Below are 26,283 nucleotides of genomic sequence, written 5' to 3' on the forward strand. Positions count from 1 at the left end.
AGACTCAATGAAGGATAAAGATTTTGGATGCAATCAAGGTATACATTGGCTCCTAGGAGATTCTATGGATCAATTTAGATTCTCCAAGGAAGCCTTTCTTGGCATTCCATCACTAAAAAATGTGGAGTTAGTGGCAACCAGAAAGGTAGCTTTCTCCTGTGTTGATTCAGCAGTGTAGAATAAAATTCCCAAGGAGAAGAAATTAATGGGGGAGGGGGATTACCTCAATTTATTTTGAACAATGTCACATGTGATTTTTTTTTTTTTATTAGTTTAGTTTTATTGCTTGATATACTCCTTTTCTAACTTCAAAGTAAAGCAAAGAAGTTTACACCTATGCATAGTGTAAAAAGAACTACAAATGCTTTTTGTAATTTATTAGAATGGATAGTTCAGTAAAGGAAGGGGGAGGAGTAATAAAGGAGCTACTTTAGGATTGTTCCGATAGATGAGTAAGAGTGTCCTATATGTCCAAATTGTTGTTTCTCTGTATGACAAGGAGAAGTCTTGAATCTAGCATAGTATTTTCCTTTGCTCTAGGGGAAAGTGTTCCAAAACTGCTGTCCAAAATAAGAAGAATGTCCTCCTTGTCCATTCTAACCAATGGGAGGATGCTGAGGGAAAGGCAAGAAGTTCTCATATTAGGAACATGAAGCATGGAATGGTGTATGTAGTGGTAAATGAGGTAGAGATCAAGTGTGGGGTGCCTGTGTGTATACTCTTATGAATTAGGATTTTAAATTGGATATGGAAGGTTTTTGGTAACCAATGCAACTTCTGGAGGGAGGATTTAATATGGTCATCTGTAAATATAGCATTTACATGATGGTGACAGGACCTTGAGATATATTGAAAGCCCATAATTGTTACATTCACGATTTCAAGTTGCTGAAATGTGACTTATACTTGTGCTATGTTTATCTCGTATTTACTATATTTATTATAATTCTCATTTTCATCCCAAGATATAATGGATAGGGGGATAAAAAAATTTGAATATTTACTTACATAACTAAACAGTATTATACATTTCTTAATGCAATCAGAATGATGCTTCAAATATTCACAGCCTCCCAAATGAAACAGATAAAATTTTCGGCATGCTGAAATAGCCTGAAGCTACAGAGAAGTAGCCTGCTATGCGAGGCTCTTTCAAACTAATGCCTTTGGTTCAGTGGGTTTGTGTTTCAAGAGTTACAACTTAATTGGTTCCAAGGAACAGATGGTTCTTCCTCCTCGTAAAGCTGATGCTCACCAGTCATCCCCCACATTAAAGGCATTCAAGCTCTTAGTGAATCCTTGCATGTTGTTCGGGCTCACTCTCTGGAGAAAGTCGATGTAGTCTTCTGAGTGGAAGCGACACATGTCATGCTGGGACGCCTGGTAGGGTTTAAAAACCTAAACAGAAAAAAGAAAGACTAACAGAATTATTATCCACTTCTAACTTCCAAGAAATTTCTTAAAACAGGGTAAGGTAATAAAGACCTTTCAAGTCAGGCATATTGAGGACTGAATTAACTAACATTAATTAGAAAGTTCCTCACGTGTAGGACTCCTCGCTGTAAATGCTGTCACCTAGGCTGTCGCCATCTTAACTCCTCCCTTTCTGTATATAATGTTTTATTCACATTTTGGGGGTAGAGGGGGGGATTAGTGACCACTGGAAGAATGTGTGTGTGTATGTGAGGGGGGGGTTCATTAATTAAGCCCTTCAGTGGTCACTAATCCCCTTTTTGACACTTAAAGACGCTTCTAAACAGGTCCAGCTTAGAGAAAAAAAATAAGAAAGTTCATTCAATCAAAAGCGTCTCCAACTCTCATCTGGGAGCTATAGATAGCTCTTTAACTTTGTGTTTTAGGCAAAAAGAAAATTTGTAATAACAAACAAACAAATGGTTAAAGACACAGATGATGTCTTAGAAACATAGAATATGACGGCAGAAAAGGGCTATAGCCCATCAAGTCTGCCCACGCTAATGACCCACCCCCAGACTTCACCCCGCTAGAGATCCCACATGCATATCCCATTTCTTTTTAAAATCTAAATCTGGCCATACTGCTGAATTATAACAAATGAGGAATCCAGTAACTTTTTAGAAACAAGACAACTAAGCAAAAAAATGATTAAGAAGCAAAATATCTTGTAATTAAGAACTGTAAAAAAAGCCCAGCTTGTAAGGACAAATTAGGTCTCATCTGTTAATTTGCTTTCCTTTAGTCCCTCCAGACTGCTCCAAAGGAAAATTGATGGGCTAAGCCAGGGGTGGGCAACTCTGGTCCTCGAGGGCCGGAATCCAGTCGGGTTTCAGGATTTCCTCAATGAATATGAATGAGATCTATTTGCATGTACTGCTTTCAATGTATATTCATTGGGGAAATCCTGAAAACCTGACTGGATTCCGACCCGCGAGGACCGGAGTTGCCCACCCTTGGGCTAAGCATACCTATCAGCAGGTGGAAACTGAGACGTTCTGATTCTTGGGAAAGCCAATAAGTATCCTGAAGCACTCTTAAGAATCGGTAAAATCATTCCAAAGCAAAGAGAAAAGACAATAGACTACTTCTGTGCTTCCTTCTGCTCCCACTACAGCCACCCATTAATGTAAAGAACCTTATGTTAAAACCAAACTAAAAAACAATCGTTCCCCTTTTCATTTCTTTTTGTAAAACTTCACATACCAATCTATTGACCAACTCCTTGAATGGTCAAATGAGTAAAACAATTATATCTTCAGGAAAACAGACATGCCTTCATAAAAGCAAAAAAAGGCAGAATCTGGAGGGACTAAAAGGAAGCAAATTAGCAGGTAAGACCTAATTTATCCTTCATTAGTGGCCTTCCAGACCAGCCTAGAAAGACTGATGAGAAGTGCCAAAGCAATGAATTTAGGGGAGGAATCCACAGAGCCCCACAATCAACACTCATGTTCCAAAGTTTGCATCCTGCCAAGCTTGGATGCCCACTCAATAGAGCTGAACAAAGGAATGCAAAGAGGACCAAATTGCCGCTCTAGAAATATCTAGAGAGTGAACCAAAGAACGTTCAGCTCAGAAAACCACCTGCCCCCTGGTAGAACACGCCTTGAGTCCTTTTAGAATTAATCTGCCTCCTTGAATGTATGTAGACAAAACCACTTCTTTAAAACATCTAGCAATGGTAGCTTTGGTTGCCACGAGCTCTTTGTGGCTGTCTCCAAAGAGAACAAAAAAATGGTGTAATGGCTGAAACTCCTCTGTCCTGCATAAATAGACCTGCGGCACTCTCCAGACATCAGACTTACGCAACTGACATTGCTCCTTGAGCCTGAAAATGAAGCCAAAACCACAGATTGCTTAACACGGAAGGCTGAAACTATCTTAAGGAAAAAGAAGGAATCAGACACAACACTACCTTTTCCTTATGGAAGAGCAAAAACTGAATGATAGGAAGATTGTAGCACAGGAAAAGAAAATGAAGGCAAAAAAATACCAGCACTTAAATTGCAAGTATACTAATGCAAGGAGCCTAAGGAACAAAATGGGAGAACTAGAAGTCATGACCAAAAAAGAGAAACTAGACATCATTGGGGGTCTCTGAAACATGGTGGAATGAAGAAAACAAATGGGACATAGCACTGCCGGGGGTACAAACTCTATCGCGAAGACAGGTCAGGTCAGAAAGGAGGAGGAATAGCCCTATACATAAAGGATAACATACACTCGACCAGAGTGGACACAGCAGCGATGACCAACAAATTGGAATCACTATGGGTTAAAATACCGGGAAGGAATGGGCCTGTACTATCATTCACCTGGGCAAACCGAAGCAAACGATGAAGAAATGAAAGCCGAGATAGCACAGTTACTTACCGTAACAGGTGTTATCCAGGGACAGCAGGCATATATTCTCACATGTGGATGTGGGTGACATCATCTACGGAGCCCCAACGCGGACAGCTTTTCAAGCAAACTTGATTGAAGTTTCAAGTTTGCTATGCTGCACCACGCATGTGCATGCCTTCTTGCCCACTAGAGGGCGCATCCCCACCTAGTGGTCCTCAGTTCCATAGCCAGCAAAGAAGCCATCCCCGGGGAGGAGGGCGGGTTGTGAGAATATATGCCTGCTGTCCCTGGATAACACCTGTTACGGTAAGTAACTGTGCTTTATCCCAGGACAAGCAGGCATGATATTCTCACATGTGGGTGACCTCCAAGCCAACCAAAAAAAGGCAGGTGGGAGGATGGCAATTTAGGAAAACAGATTACGCAAAACCGACTGGCCAAACCGGCCATCGCTTCTGGACAATGTATCCAGACAGTAGTGGGAGGTGAAAGTATGAACCGAAGACCAAGTGGCAGCCTTGCAGATGTCCTCCACCGGAGTAGATTGGAGGAAAGCGACAGAAGCTGCCATAGCTCGGACTTTATGTCCCGTGACCCGACCATGCAGCGCGAGACCAGCCTGAGCGTAGCAAAAAGAAATACAAGCAGTCAACCAGTTGGACAAGGTGCGCTTGGAAACCGGACGTCCCAACCGATTAGGGTCGAAGGACAAAAACAATTGAGGAACCTTCCGATGAGACTGAGTGCGTTGAAGATAAAAAGCCAACGCCCTCTTACAGTCAAGTGTGTGGAGCGCCACCTCGCCAGGATGCGAGTGGGGCTTCGGAAAGAACACCGGAAGAACAATGGACTGATTGAGGTGGAAATCAGACACAACCTTCGGCAAAAATTTAGGATGGGTGCGAAGAACCACCTTATCATGATGAAACACCGTAAAAGGTGGGTCCGCAACCAAAGCCTGCAACTCACTAACTCGCCTAGCAGAGGTGAGTGCAATCAGAAAAATCACCTTCCAAGTGAGAAACTTAAGATGAGATTTATCAATAGGCTCAAAAGGAGGCTTCATCAGCTGAGCCAAAACCACATTAAGATCCCAAACTACAGGAGGGGGTTTCAGAGGGGGGATGAACATTCACCAGACCCCGCATGAAACGAGTCACCAGAGGATGAAGAGAGAGAGCCCGACCCTCAAGATGCCGATGGAAAGCAGCAACAGCACTAAGATGGACTCGAATGGAAGTCGTCTTCAGCCCAGACTTGGACAAATGTAACAAATATTCCAGAACCGAAGACACCGGAGCCGAACTCGGATCCAGATGGTGCGAGGAACACCAGGATGAAAATCTGGTCCACTTCTGGGAATAACAAAGCCGAGTCGAGACCTTGCGCGAAGCTTCCAAAATCTCCCTGACAGACTGCGAAACAGAAACCGAAGTCAAGGGGAAAGGAACCAAGCCGTCAGATGTAAGGACTGAAGATTGGGATGCAACAGCGAACCCCGACTCTGAGACAGCAGAGAGGGAAAGACAGGCAGAAGCAGAGGCTCCCTGACACTGAGTTGAAGGAGCAGGGAGAACCAGTGCTGACGAGGCCAACGAGGCGCAATGAGAATCATAGTGGCTCTGGACGATTTGAGATGAACCAGCGTCCTCAAGATCAGGGGGAAAGGAGGAAACGCATAAAGGAACCTCCCTCCCCAGTCGAGAAGAAAGGCATCGGCCTCTAGACGGTCCGGGGAGTACATCCGAGAACAATAGAGGGGCAGTTTGTGAGTCTCCGGGGAGGCAAACAGATCCACCTGAGGAGTCCCCCAGCGGCCGAAAACCTCCTGCAGAACTCGGGAGTTTAGAGACCACTCGTGCGGCTGGAGAAGACGACTGAGTTTGTCGGCCAGACAATTCTCTCCCTGAATGTAAACCGCCCGCAGGAAGATGTTCTGGGAGACCGCCCATTCCCAAAGGCGCAGGGCTTCCCGGCACAGGGGCCAAGAGCCCGTCCCCCCTTGCTTGTTCACATAGTACATGGCCACCTGGTTGTCCGTCCGCACGAGGACTACCTGATCGTGCAGCAGGTGGCAAAAAACTCGAGCGGCCAGAAAAATGGCACGAAGCTCCAACACATTGATGTGACAAAGACGGTCCTCCGCGGACCATAGACTTTGAGTCCACAGACCGTCGAGATGAGCCCCCCACACGTACTCCGAAGAGTCCGTGGTCAGGACCTTGCGATGCGGAGGGACGAGAAAGAGCAAACCCCCGGAAAGATTGAAAGAGTTGGTCCACCAACAGAGCGAACGTCTCAAGGAAGGAGTCACTGTCACAGGAAAGGAAAGCGGGTCCCGATCTTGACGCCACTGGGAGGCCAAGGTCCATTGAGGGAGTCTCAGGTGCAATCGGGCGAACGGTGTGACATGAACCGTCAACGCCATGTGGCCAAGTAGAATCATCAGACGGTGCGCTGAGACGGAGCGCTGCAGCGAAATCTGACGGCACAGTCGAAGTAGAGCCTCCGCCCTCGGAGGGGGGAGGAATGCACGAAGGTGAACCGTGTCCAGCACAGCCCCGATAAACTGAAGGGATTGAGCAGGGCACAACTGCGATTTGGGAAAGTTCACTTCAAACCCCAGACGTTGAAGGAAGATGATAGTCTGTTGGGTCGCTAAGATAACCCCCTCCCTGGATGATGCCTTGATCAGCCAATCGTCCAGGTAGGGAAAGACCTGTAGCCCCTGAGATCTCAGGGCAGCCGCGACTACCACCATACACTTCGTGAAGACTCGAGGCGACGACGCCAGCCCGAAGGGGAGGACCCGATACTGAAGGTGCAACTCCCCCACCTGGAACCGTAAGAACTTGCGGAAGGCAGGATGCACCGGAACATGAGTATACGCTTCCTTCAAGTCTAGGGAGCACATCCAATCCCTTTCCTGCAACAGAGGGTATAGAACCGGAAGCGACAACATACGGAACTTCTCTCGGACCAGGAACTTGTTGAGCTTCCGGAGGTCCAAAATGGGGCGTAAGTCCCCGGTCTTCTTTGGGACCAAAAAGTAACGGGAGTAAAACCCCCGCCCCCGTTGTTTTGGGGGGACCGGCTCCACCGCCCGAAGGCTCAACAAGGCCCTGGCCTCCGAGAGGAGAAGAGGAAGCTGGGCTCGACTGCAAGGAGAGGCCCCTGGCGGATGTTCCTGCGGCATGGCTGAGAAGTTCAGCGAGTAACCCTCGGAGATGAGATGGAGCACCCAAGCATCTGACGTGATCATCGCCCAGGCCGAATGAAAGGCCCGCAGCCGGCCCCCGATGGGCAGGGGGTCCGGTGAAAGTGTGGAGGGGGCCCGCCCCCATCCGCTCATCACGTCAAAAAGACGGCGCCGGCTTAGACGCCCCTTGCGCCTGAGGTTTTTGCTGGCCCGCTCTGCCCTGCTGCTGGGGGCGCCGGGGCGGAGGCCTAGAGAATGCCGGCGTGGACTTTTGAGGGTATCGCCGTGGTGGAGGTCTAAATGGCTTCTGCGGTGGTACCCGGGGTTTAGGACGGACCAAGGAGGCGATAGAGCGCTCATGTTCAGACAGGCGTTTGGTCGCCGCCTCCAGGGACTCATCGAACAATTCCGACCCAACACATGGCAGATTAGCCAGGCGCTCCTGCAAGTTGGGGTCCATATCAACCGTCCGGAGCCATGCGAGACGGCGCATCGCTACCGCAAAGGCGGAGACCCTGGATGCCAACTCAAATGCGTCGTAAATGGCATGAAAAAGATATAGACGCAGCTGTGACAAGTTGGCCATAAAAGTACCAAAGTCCCCCTTACGGGAATCCGGCATGACCCCATGATAACGGGGTAACGCTTTCACCATCTGCCTCAGGTAGGATGAAAAAGTGAACGCATAATTTAGGACCCTGGCCGCCATCATGGAATTGGAGTAGAGGCGGCGACCAAACTTGTCCAGGGTCCGCCCTTCCCGTCCGGGAGGCACCGCAGCCGAGACCCTGGAAGGCTGAGACTTTTTTTAATGCCGACTCGACCAGCAACGACTGGTGAGACAGTTGTGCTTTCTCGAAGCCCTTGCACGGGATGGTACGGTACTTCGACTCCATCTTCGACGGAACCGCTGTGACTGTAAGAGGGGAGTCCAAATTTCTCAGAAAGGTCTGATGGAGGACTTTATTGAGAGGCAGACGAGGGGTCTCCCTCGGGGGAGAAGGCAAATCCTGCTCTTCCAAAAATTCCTTCGTATATTGAGACCCGGAAACCAGATCCAGGTCCAAAGTCCTCCCCATATCAAGCACAAATCTCGAAAAGGAGGAGGGCTTGGAAGGCAGGGAGGGAGATCGAGAAGCTCGCACCACCAAAAAGGAAGGGGAAGCCTCACGGGAATACCAAGGTTCCCTACCAGTGCCAGACCCCGAACCCCACGACGCCGCACCAAGCGACCTCGACGGGGTCGGGGACCGTCTATGCCCCGAGGAACCCCTATGGGAAGTCCCCAGGGTACGAGGCACCGAGGCCTGTCCCTTCCGTATCGGCGAGGAGTCCCTCGATAACCCTCCCTCGGAGGAACGAAAAAGCCTCGGATTGTCGAGGCGGAGCTCTGAGACACGCTGTGTCTCAGCCCCGGTCGGCGAGGAGCGACCGCGTCTCCGAGGAGAAGCCCGAGGACGTTTGGGCTTCCTCGGCCGACGCTTCGCCCGAGGCCGATCCGAGGGCGAGGAGCCCGGGGAGGACCTCGACGAGGAAGAAGTGGAAGAGATCCTCCTAACCCTACGCACCTTGTCCCGCGGCCGCACACTCCGCTCAGGCTGGTCAACCGAGGTCGAGGGCAAGGTCGGGGTCGAGGTCGGAATCACCCCGGGGGCCGAAGTCGAGGGAGCCGAGACCGAGGCCGCCGAAGCCGAGGCCGTCGAGGTCGATGCCGGCTGTAGATGCGCGAGGGCACCGGACAGCTCCAAAGCAATGAGTGCCCGGAGTAAGTCCTGAAAAACAGGAACTCCCATCATAGTCGGTAGATCCGGGGCCGGCAGGTGCTCCCTCGAGGGTGACCTCGGTCTCGAGTATTCCCGCGGGGCACCCGACTTCGACGCTTGGGGCGGGGCCGAGGACGACCCACCCGCCCACGTCGATGAGCCCGAGGATGTCTTCTTCTAGGCTGGAATAGAAGAAGGAAGTGAGGACTTACCCACCGTCGACTTCGGGGTCGAGGACGCCGGCTTCGACGAAGCGGACTGTCGGGGCGAGGTCGAGGGAGTCGAGGCCGAGGTCAAGGCCGGGGCCGAAGCCGACGTCGAGGCCTTCCCCGCCACGGGTCCACAGTAAAGAGCTCCGCCATTCGGGCACGACGGCGGCGGAGAGCTCTCTTCTGAAACGTCGAGCACCTGGTACAGGAGTCGGTCGGGTGCTCAGGACCTAGGCACAATAAGCACCACCGGTGGGGATCGGTAATTGAAAGCAACCGATCGCACCGGGTGCACTTTTTAAAGCCCGTCAAGGGACGGGACATGAACTCAAAAATGGACGGGAACGAACGAGGTCCCGCGGCTACCAGGAGCCCCCGGAGCCGAACGAAAAACTTTTTTTTTTTTTTTCGACGGAAACTAACACACGAACGAATGAAAACAACAAATCAAGCACAGCGACCGAGAAAACACTCTCAGCCACGGTGTCAGAAGGCAAAAGATATAGAGCACAATTTCCACAGGGCTTCTGGCTCCGCGGAAAAAACTGAACTGAGGACCACGAGGTGGGGATGCGCCCTCTAGTGGGCAAGAAGGCATGCACATGCGTGGTGCAGCCTAGCAAACTTGAAACTTCAATCAAGTTTGCTTGAAAAGCTGTCCGCGCTGGGGCTCCATAGATGACGTCACCCACATCCACATGTGAGAATATCATGCCTGCTTGTCCTGGGATAAGAAGAGAGAATGCAAAAGCAGTAACAAGATTGTTATGGGAGACTTCAACTATCCCGGGATAGACTGGAGTCTTGGAAACTCAAAATGCGCTAGGGAGACCGGATTCCTGGAGGCTATACAGGACTGCTTCATGGAGCAGCTTGTCAGAGAACTGACGAGAGGGAATGCCACTTTGGATCTAATCCTCAATGGGCTAAGAGGACCTGCAAAAGAAGTGGAAGTAGTGGGGTTGTTGGGAAACAGAAATCACATTATGATGAAGTTCAAAGTTGAAGTAGGAATATCGAAGGGGAAGAGAACCACAGCGACAACTTTTAACTTCAAGAAACTAAACTACGAAGTGATGAGAGTAATGGAAAGGAAGAAACTTAGGAACAGCTCAAAGAAATCGCAGACTGTAGAGCAAGCCTGGTCTTTATTCAAGGACACGGTGAGCGAGGCGCAAAATCTATATATCCCCAGATTTAAAAAAGGATGCACAAAGAGCCGAACAAAAGACCCGGCGTGGATAACTAAAGAAGTAAAGAAAGCGATAGGAGATAAGAAGAATTCATTCCGGAAATGGAAAAAGGACAAAACCGAGAAAAACTGGAAAGAGCACAGGAAGCATCAAAAAAAATGTCACCTCGTGGTTAGAAGAGCAAAAAGAGAATATGAAGAGAGGCTAGTCTGGGAAGCACGAAATTTCAAACCGTTATTCAGATATGTTAAAGGGAAGCAGCCGGCTAGGGAGGAGGTGGGACTGCTGGATGACGGAGAAAGGAAAGGAGTGGTGAAGGAGGAAAAAGAAGTGGCGGATAGACTAAACATGTTCTTTTCGTCGGTATTTACAAAAGAGGACACATTCAACGTGCCGGAACCTGAAAAAATCTTCAAAGGAGATCAAGCAGAAAAATTAACATCCATGGAGGTAAGCCTTGAAGACGTACACAAGCAGATAGATTAAAAACTGACAAATCTCCGGGCCTGGACGGAATCCACCCTATGGTATTAAAAGAACTAAAGGAGGAAATAGCGAGACTACTACAGCAGGTTTGTAATCTAGCCCTGAAAACAGGTGCGATCCCGGAGAATTGGAAGATAGCTAATGTATACAGCATATCTTGCAAAATTGGAAATCCGCTTCTATGTTGAATTTTACTTTTTGGTGGAACTCTATATGTCTGTTTAAGAAATATGAACAGCATGCTTTTGATAAGAAGAAGAATAACCTTTTAATTTCATTAAGCGATATTTGGACTCCCATTGACAACTACTTACAATCACTTTAAATATACAATTATCATGCACTCTGTACAAATACTCTTGGAGGATATATATCCCGCATTCTTATAATATTCTTTGCCAATTTCTGTACTCTGTTTTTTATTGTTACATGATGTACTTTGTTTTCCTTTTCTTCAGTATTCAATAAACAAATTGAACTTAAAAAAAGGAAGATAGCTAATGTTACGTCCATCTTTAAAAAAGGATCGAGAGGTGACCCAGGGAACTACAGACCAGTAAGTTTGATTTCGGTTCCGGGGAAGATGGCGGAAGCGCTGGTAAAAGACAGCATTGTCGAGCATCTAGAAAGGAATAAACTGATGAAAACAAGCCAACATGGCTTCTGCAAGGGAAGATCGTGCCTAACGAACTTATTGCACTTCTTCAAAGGAATTAACAAATGGATGGACAAAGTGGACCCCATAGACATTGTATACTTAGATTTCCAAAAAGCCTTTGACAAGGTACCCCATGAACGCCTACTACTGAAACTGAAGAACCATGGGTGGAAGGAGACGTACATAGATTGATCAAAAATTGGTTGGCGGGTAGAAAGCAAAGGGTGGGAGTGAAGGGCCACTACTCGAGCTGGAGAAGGGTCACGAGTGGTGTTCCGCAGGGGTCGGTACTCGGACCGCTACTGCTCAATGTATTTATAAATGATCTAGAAAAAGGGCAAAGTGCAAAGTAATAAAATTCACAGACGACACCAAACTAAAGAGGACTGTGAAGATTTACAAAGGGACCTGAACAAACTAGAAGAGTGGGCGACGAGATGGCAGATGAAGTTTAATGTAGAGAAATGTAAAATCTTGCATGTAGGAAACAGAAACCCGAAGTACAGCTATATGATGGGAAGGCTGGTAATGGGTGAAAGTACCCAAGAAAAGGACTTGGGGGTAATAGTGGACAACACAATGAAGCTGTCGGCACAGTGTGCAGCGGCCTCTAAGAAGACGAATAGAATGCTAGGTATTCTAAGAAAGGTACTACAACCAGAACGAAAGAAGTTATCCTGCCGTTGTATCGGGCGATGGTGTGCCCACATCTGGAGTACTGCATCCAATATTGGTCGCCGTACCTTAAGAAGGATATGGCGATACTCAAGAGGGTTCAGAAAAGAGTGACACGATTGATAAAAGGTATGGAAAACCTTTCATATGCTGAAAGATCAGAGAAACTGGGGCTCTTTTCCCTGGAGAAGCAGAGACTTAGAGGGGACATGATAGAGACTTACAAGATCATGAAGGGCATGGAGACAGTGGAGAGGGACAGATTCTTCAAACGTTCAAAAACTACAAGAACGAGAGGGCATTCAGAAAAATTAAGAGGGGACAGATTCAGAACCAATGCTAGGAAGTTCTTCTTCACCCAAAGGGTGGTGGACACCTGGAATGTGCTTCCAGAGGGTGTGATAGGACAGAGTACGGTTTTGGAGTTCAAGAAGGGATTAGATAATTTCCTGAAGGAAAAGGGGATAGAAGGGTATAGATAAGAGGATTACTATACAGGTCCTGGACCTGATGGACCGCTGCGTGAGCGGACTGCTGGGCATGATGGACTTCTGGTCTGACCCAGCAGAGGCACTGCTTATGTTCTTATGCTCTTTACATGATAGCACTTGCAACTCTAAAATTTGTTGCACCAAGGAAATAGTGACCAAACATACTGCTTTCAAAGTTATATCCTTAAGTTTACAGGAAGACAGAGGTTCAAAAAGTGGATGCAACAAGTCCGAGAGAACCAAAAATACAGTAGATTCAAGCAGGGAAAAAAATCGTCATCCAGGTGGATGGAACAAATTCACTCCCCCCCCCAAAAAAAATAAAACCCACTGACGAATATCCAGCAGGCCAGCTAGACTTTCCTTTCATACAACCTCAAAAACAGCCTAACACCACTACCTGGACCTTTTGAGAAGAACGAATACAGGATGTCCGATGCTATACTCGGAGAGAGCCCCCAGGAAAGAGACTTAGGAGTACTTGTAGACAAGTCAGTGAAACCATCCATACAATGTGTGGCGGCGGCGAAAAAGGCCAATTGAACACTAGGAATGATTAAGAAGGGGATCACAAACAGATCTGAGAAGGTTATCATGTCACTATACCGAGCCAGGGTACGCCCCCACTTAGAATACTGCATCCAACACTGGTTGCCATACATGAAAAAGGACTTAATACTACTCGAAAGGGTCCAGAGAAGAGCAACAAAATTGGTTAAGGGACTGGAGGAGTTGCCGTACAATGAGAGACTAGAGAAACTGGGCCTCTTCTCCTTGAAAAGAGGAGACTGAGAGGGGACATGATCGAAACATTCAAAATATTGATGGGAATTGACTTAGTAAAGAAAGAGAGATTGTTCACCCTCTCTGAGGTAAAGAGAACGAGAGGGCACTCGCTAAAGTTAAAAGGGAATAGATTCCGTACAAATGTAAGGAAGATATTCTTCACCCAGAGAGTGGCAGAAATCTGGAGCGCTCTTCCGGAGGCTGTTATAGGGGAAAGCATCCTTCAGGGATTCAAGAAAAGGTTAGATAGGTTCCTGCTGGACCACAACATATGCAGGTAAGGCTAGACTCAAATAGGGAATTGGCCTTTGACCTAAGGGCTGCCGCATGAGCGGACTGCGGGACTAACCCAGCAGTGGCAATTCTTATGTTCTTATCCAAACCGTTCTGCAGGAAATCCAAGACTTATACCATAGAGGAATGCAAGGATACCAACTCTATGATCTTTAAACAAACCTTCAAAGATCCTCCAAATCTGCATATATGCTAAGAAAGTAGACTGTCACCAAGAATGAAGCATAGTTGCAATCACCTTACAAAAAAACCACCTCTTACAGCCAAGCTGTAGACAAAACCAAACTGAATCTAGCACAGAAACAAGCCCTCCCGTGGTTTGATACCCCTGCTCCTACCACCACCGAGTCAAAAGATCTACAAAGTCCTGAAACCAAAGACGTTCATCCATCACTAGACAGATGAGGCCCATACACCTTGGCCAATCCAGAACAATCAACATCACAAGGCCGCAATTAACTTCTATTCTCTGAATGATTTCACTTAGCAGAGGCCGAGGAGGGAACACCAAGTAGCTCAATTGGCCACTGCTAAATTAAGGCATTTAATTCCTCTGAGTTCCCATTCTTCCTGTGACTGAAGAAAAGCGGTACCTTGGCATTCTGGCATGCAGCTATGAGATCCTTCATTGGAGCGCCCCACCAGTGAAGAATATAAGCAAAGTCCTCAACTTGGAAGTCCATTCTCCTTGGTCTAGAAAATGCCTGCTGTGAAAGTCTGCCTTGATGTTTTCCACTCTAGCCATGTGAGCAGGCAAGAAATCTAACAGATGTCTCTACTCAGTCTATGAGCAACACCATCTCCTCTACCAACAGATGACTCCATGTGCTGCCCTGTTGATGAACGCTGTATTGTTGAACATCACCCTGCCTGCCAACTGGATCACTCTAATTTCCAACCTGTTGATCGGCCACGCTGCCTTCTCCCTGGACCAGAGGCCCTGAGCCTGCCAGCCAAGACAATGAGCTCCCAAGACTGGCATCTGTTGTAACCATCTATTAGGATGGATCCAAAGAAACAACTTTATAAAAAAAAATCCAAAATGAACTCCAGGGGAAAATCCACGCCCCAAGGGAACCAACAGCATAAGTCATGGAGGCTGACTGCTAGAAGATACAATCTTCTCCAAAAGGGCAGCACTTCCTACTGAAATTGGTACTGCTAAAGTGAGGGGAATTGACTACGCACTCCGATCAACTCTTGTGGTCAAGAACGTTGACAACTACCTCGGCTAAAAGCCTAGCCACCTTCAAAACCCGGTAATATTTACACGTCCCTGAGGCGCCCAGACCCTCCTGCTGACATGCAGGGCACCACCAGAACTTGTGCTCTTATCTCCCAGCATGAAGAAATTCCAGCCCAGCTGAAACAAATCTCCTATCAACTGTAAGGGCCGCAGGTCTGCGAGGAAATCATCTCAGAGCAAAAAAATTAAACAAGGCACCGCTCCACTTTTTCTTTTTTAAAATACAGTGGCACTCTAGGCCCCCGTCCTATGCTGAGGCACATAAAATTCGACCCCCCTCAATAGAGAATGGGGGAATGGAAGGGGGAAGAATTCAGCTGCCCGAATGTAGAATTCTCAGGCCTCAATCCCAACCAAGACAGTCAGAACTTTTGAAGGGAGTACAGAATATTTTATAAATAGAAAGCTAAAAAATAAAAAACAAAATTAGCCCACCCACCCAACCAAGATTGAAAGGCTTGCCACATCCATCACCTGCTGGAGACTGAGAAATATTGATTTTTTTCGGGGGCAATTTAAGAAACTTATTAATTCTCCCAAGAATCAGAACTTCTCAAACTCTATTTGCTGGTAGGCATGCTCAGCCCATCAGTTTTCCCTGGGCCCATCTGGAGGGTCACTAACAAACTGAAGTTTGCTTAATTCTGACCTTAACTTTGTCACATTCCACCTTATTCTAAAATGTATACATTCAGACTTACTATCATCTTCTTGTAGAGACCATAATGAAGTACTAGACTGTGAGTAAGTGCTAGGCGGTGTGGCTTCATAGGGTGCCCAGTGCCTAGAGGTAAAAAGAAGAAAAAGTATGTCAACTTCCACAGTTGTAAACCAGCATTTTGGTAACAGGAAAGAAAAGCTTAGAAGAACTGTTGAAAGCAACATGCAGTCTAGATCTAGTTCTCCGCTCCTAGTTGTCTGCACACTAAGCAGAAACACAAAAATGTCATTTTTCTCAGTAATTGCCACCCAAACACTCACTCAGTTTACTGCTCAAATTGCTTATTAAATTCCCCTGCATCTTTCAAGTCCTGGAAATGTATTATTTTTATAAAGCTATTGTAGATGTTATCGTCTAATGAGATGAAGGGAATGGGGACTTGTATACTGCTTTTTGTCACTTTGGCATTTCAAAGCTGGCATTCAAAGTGGTGGGCACTGGAGGATTAAGTGACTTGCTCAAGGAGCAACACTGAGATTTGATCTCACAACCTCTGGATGCAGAGGCAGCAGCTCTACTAGTGAGCCATTTACATAAGACAAAAAGTTTACCTTAGAAAACAATAGCATGCATTTGCTTTATCTTTAATCTGTAATGTAAATGATTAAAGCTATGGTTCATAGACAACGGCGCGAAAGACAAAAGCGTGCGCCGACATTTGAGCGCAGCGTGCCCCGCCGCGCCGCTCTAAATTAGTTTTTAGGGGCTCCAACGGGGGGTTTTGTTGGGGAACCCCTCCAGTTTACTTAATAGATATCGCGCCGGCGTTATGGGGGAATGTAACCCTCCACATTTTACTGTAAACTGAACTTTTTCCCTAAAAACAGGGAAAAAGTGAAGTTTTCAGTAAAATGTGGGGGGTTACAACCCCCCACACCCCCACAACGCGGCGCGATGTTTATTAAGTAAAGTGTGGGGGGGTTCCCCCCCCACGCCCCCCCCCCCCGTCGGAGCGCTAAAAACAGTAATTTAGAGTGGCGTGGCGGCGCGCGCTGCGCTCAGTTGTCTGGGCGCGCCTTTGTCCTGACACCAAAGCTATTATGACTGCCAAGTTTTCAGCTCCGAGACTGACAATGATTTCTCCAGGAAAAAGTGTGGTCTCAAAAATTCATTACTAAAGTGTCTTTTTACTAAGCTGCAGCAAAAAAAATGGCCTCATCATACTTTTACACAAGTATTTCCCAAGCGCTAAAGCCATTTTTACAATAGTCATAAAATGGCTGATTTTCTTTTTTTTTAATTAATGGCCATGCTCTAATGTTGTAAATCAGTCTGACTGGTGGTGGTGGAGGCCCCATTTGGAGTATTATGTTCAATTTTGGAGACCTTATCTGGCAAAGGACATAAGAAGACTTGAAGCGGTCCAGAGAAAGATGACGAAAATGGTAGGAGGTTTGCGCCAAAAGACATACGAGGAGGAGAGAAGGAGAGACTATAAGTCCTGAATATGTATACCATAGAGCAGGGGTATCAAACAATCACATAATGGGCCGAAATCTAAAACATAAGCTAAGTTGCAGGCTGAACTTTTTATTAAAATACTTAGGGGTCCTTTTAGTAAGGTACGCTAACCGATTTAGCGCATGCTAAAGATTAGCACACGCTAAATGCACACCTTAATAAAATTATCCCTTAGCCTTAGTAGAAGTCTAGGGTTACAACCTCTCCAACCCCATACCGGCTCTGTGATGTAAACAAAATATATAAAAAAGACTTTTCCTCTCTCTTTTAGGTCCTAGTTCACGCTTGCTGTCTAACATCAGCTCTGGCAGGATACACAATTCAAATCTGACATATTGTAATCACAAATCAGAAAATAAAATTATTTTTTCTACCTTTTGTTGTCTGAACATAAGAACATAAGCAATGCCTCCACTGGGTCAGACCCGAGGTCCATCGTGCCCAGCAGTCTGCTCACGCGGCGGCCCAACAGGTCCAGGACCTGTGCAGTAATCCTCTATCTATACCCCTCTATCCCTTTTTTCAGCAGGAAATTGTCCAATCCTTTCTTGAACTCCAGTACCGTACTCTGTCCTATTACGTCCTCTGGAAGCGCATTCCAGGTGTCCACCACACGCTGGGTAAAGAAAAACTTCCTAGCATTCGTTCTGAACCTGTCTCCTTCCAACTTTTCTAAATGCCCTCTTGTTCTTTTATGTTTTGAAAGTTTGAAGAATCTGTCCCTCTCTACCCTCTCTATGCCCTTCATGATCTTGTAGGTCTCTATCATGTCTCCTCTGAGTCTCCGCTTTTCCAGGGAGAAGAGCCCCAGCCTCTCCAATCTTTTAGTGTATGAAAGGTTTTCCATGCCCTTAATCATTCGTGTCGCTCTCCTCTGGACCCTCTCAAGTATTGCCATATCCTTCTTAAGGTACGGTTACCAATACTGAACACAGTACACCAGGTGCGGGCGCACCATTACCCGATACAACGGCAGTATGACTTCTCTCATTCTGGGCGTAATACCCTTCTTAATAATACCCAACATTCTGTTTGCCTTCTTCGCGGCTGCTGAACATTGCGCTGTTGACTTCGTTGTTGTGTCCACCAGTACACCCAAATCTCTTTCAAGGCTACTTCTTTCTAACACTAATCCCCCCATTTGGTAGCTGAACATCGGGTTCTTTCTCCTTAAATGCATGACCTTGCATTTCCCTACATTGAAGTCTATCTGCCATTTATTTGCCCACTCCTCCAGTTTGCTTAGGTCCCTTTGAAGGTCCTCACACTCTTCCGCATTTCTAACCCTTCTACAAAGTTTAGTGTCATCCGCAAATTTGATAACTTCACACTTCGTCCCCGCTTCAAGGTCATTAATAAATACATTGAACAGCAGCGGTCCGAGTACAGACCCCTGCGGAACTCCGCTCTTGACCTTCCTCCAGTCCGAGTAGTGACCCTTCACTCCAACCTTCTACCTGCCAACCAGTGTTTGACCCATCTGTGCACGTCCCCTTCCACCCCGTGGTTCCACAGCTTCCTAAGTAGCCGCTCATGGGGTACCTTGTCAAAGGCCTTTTTGAAGTTGAGGTAAATGATGTCTATGGGTTCCCCTTTGTCCAACTGACTGTTTACCCCCTCAAAGAAGTGCAGTAAGTTTGTTTGGCACGATCTTCCCTTGCAGAAGCCATGTTGGCTCACTTTCATCAGCCCATTTTTTTTTATGTGTTCACAGATGCTGTCCTTTATCAGTGCTTCTACCATCTTGCCCGCAACCGATGTCAAACTTACCGGCCTATAGTTTCCCGGGTCTCCTCTTGACCCCTTTTTAAAGATAGGTGTAACATTTGCTATCTTCCAGTCCTCCGGGATCTCTCCAGTTTTTTCAAGGATAGGTTGCAAACTCGTTGGAGTATTCCCGCTATCTCATTTCTTAGTTCTTTTAGTACCCTAGGGTGGATACCGTCCGGGCCTGGTGATTTGTCGCTTTTCAATCTATCTATCTGTTGGAGGACATCCTCATGGCTCACCTCTATTGTTGACAGTTTTTCTTCCTGGTCTCCATGGAAGATCACGTCGGGTTCTGGTACACTGGATGTGTCCTCGCTCGTGAAGACTGACGAGAAAAATTTGTTTAACCTGTCGGCTACCTCTTTTTCCTCCTTTATCACTCCCTTTCTGTCTCCATCATCCAAAGGTCCTACTTCCTCCTTCGTCGGTTGCTTCCCTTTAACATATCTGAAGAATTATTTGAAGTTTTTTGCCTCCCTGGCCAGCCTCTCTTCGTATTCTCTTTTCGCTCTCCTAACCACTTGATGACACTCTTTTTGACTTTTCCTGTGTTCTTTCCAGTTCTCCTCAGTTTGGTCCTTTTTCCATTTCCGGAAAGATTTTTTCTTGTCTCCTATCGCTTTCTTCACCTCATCGTTTATCTATGCGGGATCTTTTGCTTGGTTTTTTTTGCACCCTGGTCATTATTCAAATCATGTTAGTCCCAGGCTCTGGTTGTCATCTGATAACTCGCTTGCCAGGGTCTCCTGCCCATTTGGCGTTTTCTTCTTTCTCCATGCTAACCATCCATCTTCCACCTCTGTTCTCCCCTTCCCTTTTTCTCATCTCCATCCCTGCAGCTGCAGCGATGGACCCCACCATCTCTCCTTTTCTCAACTACCCTTTCATCCAGCATCTCTCCCTCCTTCCCCACCATCCCAGGTTTCTCCCTTTCTCTTCTCAACTACCCTCCTATCCAGTATCTCTATCCCCCCCTCCACATCATCCCTTGTGTCCAACTTCTCTCCCTTTCTGTTCTTTCCCTCCCTCCATCCCACTGTCCACAATCTCTCCCCCTCTCCTCTATTTTTAGACCCATTATTTCTTCCCCTCCCCCCCTCAGTCCGGCATATGCATGTCTCTTCACAACCACTCCTTCCCTCCTTCCATGTACTTCTACACCAGGGCCTGCCGCCCTCCCCCCTTGAAGGCCTGCATGTTTTACCTCTTCTTCTTTCTGGTCTCACCTTCAAAGCAGCCTGCAGAGGATCACCGGTGCTGTAGCGATCCTAGCATGCTGCTTTCGGCCTCCGCAGCACGTTCCCTCTGCCGTGGTCCTACTCCTACTCTGACATACAGGACTGCAGCAGAGAGAACTTGCTGTGGAGGTCGACGGCAGCCTGCTACGATCGTTACAGTCGACCGGCAATCCTCTGCAGACTGCTTTGAAGGTGAGACCGGGAAGCTGGGAGAGAGATGGTGGACAATGGGATGGAGGGACAGAGGGCATTTACTCGCGGGTCAAATTTGGCCCATGGGCCTGAGTTTGACACCCCTGTCCTAGAAGAAAGGAGGGACTGGGGAGATATGATTCAGACGTTCAAATACTTGAAAGGTATTAACACAGAACAAAATCTTTTTCAGAGAAAGGAAAATGGTAAAACCAGGTTGGGGGGGAGGTAGACTCAAGAGTAACGTTAGGAAATTCTTCTTTACAAAGAGGGTGGTTAATGCCTGGAATGAACTCCTGAGGGAGGTGGTGGAGAGGAAAACAGTGACAGAGTTCAAACAAGAGTGGGATAAACACAGAGGATCTCAAATCAGAAAATAATGGGTATATATTGAAGAAACTAAGGCCAGTACTGGGCCGACTTGCACGGGTCTGTGTAATGTATATGGCCATTCAGTTGAGGATAGGGTGGGGAGGACTTCGATGGCTAGGATGGTTTAGATGGGCTGGAGTAAGCTTTGACGGAGACTCCAGTAGATAGAACCTAAACACACTATCGGGCAAAACTCTGGGTTTCTGGCCCAGAAATATCTAGGACACTGACCCGACACACTAACCTTTTGCCCGTCCGATCCGCACCCGAACCGATCTGCACATGCTGATTCTCCTGCTCTCTGCCGCCCTGAAATCTCCCTGCTTTCTGCCCCCCTGCCTCTCTCTGAGGCCATGGTTTTAACCCACGGGTTTAAAGCATGTTCTGTTCCGTAGCATGAATGCAAAGCGTGTTCTGTTCCATTCTGCCTGCACAATTTCCTTTCGGGACCTATCTGTACCTATGCCACCCCTCCCCTTTGTTTTGACCTCACTTGTGCAAAGCAAGTGCATACGCGGATCACAGCTACAGGCAAAGTGGATGGTCTGCGCATGGATCGTTCTGCAGTGAGCGTCCAATCAAATAATTTGCATAAGGATTGTTTAATGAATTGGTCGCTTGGCAAGACTTGGCCACGGATCACCCAACAACGGTGAGCTTAGTGAATCAAGGTCTTTGAGGTCATAAGATCCCCTTTTATGTTTGCCCCCACCACTTCTACTGGGAGCCTTTCAGAGAAGTAAATACACTTCCTGTACATTTTCTGGATACCTATAGTTATCTTGTACCTCTCCTTCCTTTTTGTTTACGGAGCTCATGTCCAGTCCCTGACCCATTTTCTTTTCCAAATTAGGGCTATACACTGTATTATTATATCCCTTATCCTTGATGGTCCCTGTACCTAATATTTTATCTGATCTTAACTCCACTGTAAATCCAAATTCTATTAGGTTCCTGGTGCTTCTGTCTACTTGTATAATACTGCAAACAGTTGAAATAGATCAACTTTATTTATATTCCACCTATCTCAAAATTATAAGTGGGCAACAATCAATGTAAACATTAAAATGACAAAAACACAAAGTTATATAACTCAAATTCCCATAAACTTCCAAATTATATGCCTTATTTATCCAGTGCTCATTTGTTTGGAAGGGCAATTTGCTGATAAAGTATTCCTGAAATAGAGTACTACCAGTGAATGAACATCCTCACCACTTACATTAATTTATGCATGCCTTGACAACTCAAGCACTTTAGAGGTAATTCTTTATGTGTGGGCTTCCTTTTAAATACCTTGATGCTGCCTATTCTATATAGGCACCTGGGTGCTGAGATGCTATTACAGAAGACAATCATAACCTGGTATCACAGTACCTAAAATTAAGCAGTGCAGTTACACCAGCTATAGATCTGATATTGCAAGTACCTAAATGCAGAAAGGGCACATTTTACTACTTACGGTCCCCTTAAAAAATCTAATCTAATCTAATCTAAACCTTAAGTTTATATACCGCATCATCTCGATGAGTATGGAGCTCGACACGGTTTACAAGAACTTAAATAATAGGTAGAGAAGAAGAAAAAGGTTTACATGAACTTATGTGTAGAAGGGAGGAGAAAAAGGGGGGGAGGATAGAGTTACAATTTGGTGAAAAGCCAAGTTTTCAGTTGTTTGCGGAATAATTGAAGGGAGCCCAGGTTCCGCAACGGGATGGTGAGGTCGTTCCAAAGACCTGTGATTTTGAAGCGAAGGGATTTTCCCAGTTTGCCTGCATAGTGGATGCCGCGTAGAGAGGGGAAGGCTAGTTTATACCTTAACTGTTTTGCTGTCACTCAGACATATGCATGCACACTTACCTGCAAGCATGGAAATGTGCACACTCGGTTATAGGATGAATTCATCGTTTCCCAACCCAGTCCTCAGGGCACACCTAGTTCCAACAGGTAGTCAGCATATTCACAATGAACACGCCTACAACTGAGGCAGAGCATGCAAACCTCACTCATAAACGTTCATTGTCAATAGCCTGAACACCCAATGGGACGAAGTATGCCCTGAGGACTGGGTTGAAAATGGCTGAATTAGAAGCTACCAACCCTGCCAGCTGCATGAAGTCCCCAACATGTATAGTGAACAAATCCAAGCAGCTTAATTCTTAAGGATCCCCCAGTTCTGAAAGCCCGTGCAAACTATGCACTAGAAAGCCAGTCCAATTCGTGCATCCTATGGCTAAAAGAAATCACTTTTGTGCTTATTCCCTAGTTATCACGATTCCTAGTACAATAATAAAGGGTTACAGCCATACAAAGCCAATATGTCAAAGCCCAGCTCGCGCTAGAACAGTGCCCCGCCCCCCTCTTCTGCCCCGCCACTCACCGTAATGAAAGTTCCCTACGTCCGGGTCATAGAAGTAAGCGACTGTCTTGGCCATAGCTGCCCTCAGCGCTGTCGGGGAGGGAGCAAAAGGTCCCCGCGCTCTCCTGCGACTCGCAGCCGAGCAGCAAGCGCTGCCTACCGGCCTACTCCGCAACCTCCGCCCCGGCCGCCGCCATTCCCCGCGCGTCACCACGTCCCGCGCGCTACGACAGCACGCTCCGTCCCGGAAGCCGGCGCGTCGGGAGGGCGGAGACGTCTCAGAATTCCCGAGGCACGTCGTTCGTGACGTCATGGGCCGCCAAGGGCTGAGTGAGAGTTCCGCTCGCTTGGACAGTGCCATAGGTTCACCGCCAGAGGGCGCATTGATTGTCTTCTACGTCTACGAGCAGCTGTCATAGGCAGTAATGCTAAAATTCCCCTGCAGAATGATAGACGTTCAGCACTGGGAAAGAATCATTGCTTAGGTTGGACAGCTCCCTGGCAATATAACGCCCTGCGCACTATGGGATGGAGCCATAAATAGCATAAAAGAAAGGGACAGACCTTAACAAAATGTCAGCCTCCGAAAGCTAAAAAGGAGCAAAATGATTGGAACTCGAATGACTTGAGGATAACGAAAATGCTAACATGGATAAAAATTGCTACTTGCTGTTCAGAAAGAAATGATTTGCAGTGATCTCTCCCTTTGTGCTTGTCGACACAGGAGACCTTTACGACCCACGGGGGGAGGGAGTTGCCATTGTGTCATCACTTGCTAATATTGTTTCCATCTCATCTGGTTTGATCTCTGTAAATGTAAAATGTTTGTTCCCGTTTTTAAATATAATTGGATGAACCAAAGTGAGAGGACTGCATAGCTGAGACTAAATAATAGGAAAAGATAGAAAGAACACTAGGGGGGGGGGGCTGCTTCTTTAAATAAAACTTAAGTTTAATTTCTGCAGGGTTCTAACAATTATCTAAACTAATAAAACAGATCAGGCTCAATATGTCTTGTGAAGTGGATATCGTTTTTTCGCTCATTTCTGCCATGTCAGAAGAATTCACATTTGATTAAGAATCTTATTTTCAGAATGACTTATGCTGCAATATATAGCATTGCAACCTTGCCCAAATGGAGAAAAATGCCTCTGAAATTTTGTCTTCTTTCAAATTTTGTTACCAATCCTGCACTCGTTCAAAATAATCAATGATCAGTGATTCCACTTTCCTTTTTTTCCCCCTTGGATAGTATCTTTGAAGCCATGTCACATCTAAGAAAGGTAGCCCGCAATGCAGATCGCACTGGTACTAATAGACAGGGACTGGTAAGTAAAAGTTGAGTCGCTGAAGCCATTGCTTTGTCATTTCTGGGAGGTTCTTCCTCCTCGGGCAGCAGAGAGAGGTCGCGGGATCTTTGCTTTAGTGAGGCTCACTGGAAGAAGACGCCTAAGGGAGATTCCTCCATTGTTGCGACTTCAGGGATAAGGTAGGGGCGGTGCATTTGCTCAGCATCCCATTCAGGGACTTGGCAGCTAGGATGCGGTGTTGCTAAGAGACCGCTGAAGTCAGCCAATCAGGTTCTGTCGAACTCTAAAATTCCCCAGGTATTAATCCACCCATGGAGTAAGTTGGTAGACGATTAAGGACGAGTCTAGCGCAGCAGGGCCCATTGAAAGTGAAAGGAAACTCAGCAGGGAGAATCGATGCAGCCGATTTTATTCTTTCTCCTGGGAGATATGAGAGCACGCAGTGGAGTGCCTCCGGCTAAGGAACCCAAGTTCTCGACGGGGAAACGTTGAAGTGGTGAGATCAATGCCAAAGCGAGCTGAAGGTCAAATTGTAGCCGGCATCCTTTGTGCAGGAGCCGCAGAAGGTGTCCAGTGAAAGGGAGGGCGCGAACGGTACAGTCTCTATATACAGCTCTGCGGGACTGCGACACTGTTGTATTGCACAGCAAGGAAAATGTTCACATTGCAGAATTAATCATTTCCTTCCAGCTGAGCTACCGAGCAAACACGCTGAATCGCGCGCTCCTGTAATTTGGTTTAATTCTGGCAATCTCGAACCGGTTCGGTTGCATTTTCTGTTCAACTGCGTCTAATGTTTTGGTTGCAGATCTTATAAGACTTAGTTAACTGTGGGGGATGCGTCAGCTGGGGGGTGGAGGGAGGAAATGAAAGATACAAGATGCATGGCAGAAATAATGAAAAAAACAAACAAACCGAGATATGGAGAGTGAATGGCAGAACCATTTATTCGTCCCCCAAGCCAAATGCATGAGCAGCAGGGGTCACAGGCAGAAGCAAACAGCTGCCAATTTACCAAGCTCCAGGAAGATTTTAGGCCAGTTAAACCTCTCAGGTGCATTATGAGACCACCAGCAGCTGCACCACTGATATCAGTAGATAGAATATGGGATTATGAATACTATTCTGTATTGGGGATGTAAATTGAAAACAAGGACTGGCTTAAAATGTCCCTACTGGAACTAAGTAAGTTGGCAGCTATGAAGGCAAAATGGAAAACAAAGAAAAAAAGGTAAGACAGTGACAAGAGGAAAGATGAGAAACGGATGGATAATGAGGCTGCCATGGGGGAAGATAGAGATTAAAATCAGGAAAGAGAACAAAGAACTGAGATGGCAATGAAATGGGCAGAAGGACCAATAAAAACAAAGCTGGAAAGAAAGTGGTTAGAACTAGGTTAGTGAGAAATAAAACCAAATAGAGAAACAGGTCAAACATGAAGAGCAAAGGGATTAGCGCTATAAAAAGGAACAAGAGGACAAGAGGGAGAGCTGGAAAATGTGTAATATATCACTACTACTACTATTTATTATTTCTATAGCGCTACCAGATGCGTGCAGCACTGTATATTAAACATGCAAGAGATGGTCCCTGCTGAAAAGATATTCAAAGAAAAGGAGGGAAAGCAGTGTTGGGAATGACAAATTAAAGGAAAGGCAACAAAGAAAGATTAGTAACACGAGGGACTGCTGGAAAGTTCTCAGTCCAGCCAAGAAGAGAATGATGTGGAGCCTTGAAACGTACAAGTTATTGTACACTTTTCTTGACACTTTTCGTTTCAATGAGGGAAATGCATCTAATAAATGGGTACAGGTATAGAGAAGCCAAGCCATTGTGACATCACCAATGAGGCTGGCTCTTAGATATTGGTGGAATGAGGCATTATGACATCACAATAGGAGGAGCCGCTGAAAAGTTCTCAACCCAGAGAATGATGTGGAGCCATGAAACTTACAAGTTATTCCACACTTTTCTTGACACTTTTTGCTTCAACGATATGAAATGAAATGAAAAGTGTGGAATAACTTGTAAGTTTCAT

General features: G+C 46.5%; 2 protein-coding genes across 2 annotated transcripts in view; one reads left to right on the plus strand and one right to left on the minus strand.

Moving 5' to 3' along the window:
* Positions 1–23,218, minus strand: part of HDAC3 (histone deacetylase 3) — a 70,568-nt gene extending 47,350 nt beyond the window's left edge. The window contains exons 1-3 of the mRNA XM_033927560.1: positions 22,957–23,218; positions 15,524–15,606; positions 1,256–1,398 (exon numbers count right to left, since the gene is read on the minus strand). Of these exons, the coding sequence (XP_033783451.1) occupies positions 1,256–1,398; positions 15,524–15,606; positions 22,957–23,011 (281 nt within the window). The 5' untranslated portion in view covers positions 23,012–23,218. The remainder of the gene's footprint in view (positions 1–1,255; positions 1,399–15,523; positions 15,607–22,956) is intronic.
* A 1,146-nt stretch (positions 23,219–24,364) lies between these two features.
* Positions 24,365–26,283, plus strand: part of RELL2 (RELT like 2) — a 33,802-nt gene continuing 31,883 nt past the window's right edge. Inside the window, exon 1 of the mRNA XM_033927728.1 lies at positions 24,365–24,424. The gene's annotated coding sequence lies outside the window, so the exon portion shown is untranslated. The remainder of the gene's footprint in view (positions 24,425–26,283) is intronic.

Source organism: Geotrypetes seraphini, chromosome 18 (genome assembly GCF_902459505.1).
Source record: "Geotrypetes seraphini chromosome 18, aGeoSer1.1, whole genome shotgun sequence".
In the NCBI taxonomy this organism is placed as follows: Eukaryota; Metazoa; Chordata; class Amphibia; order Gymnophiona; family Dermophiidae; genus Geotrypetes; species Geotrypetes seraphini.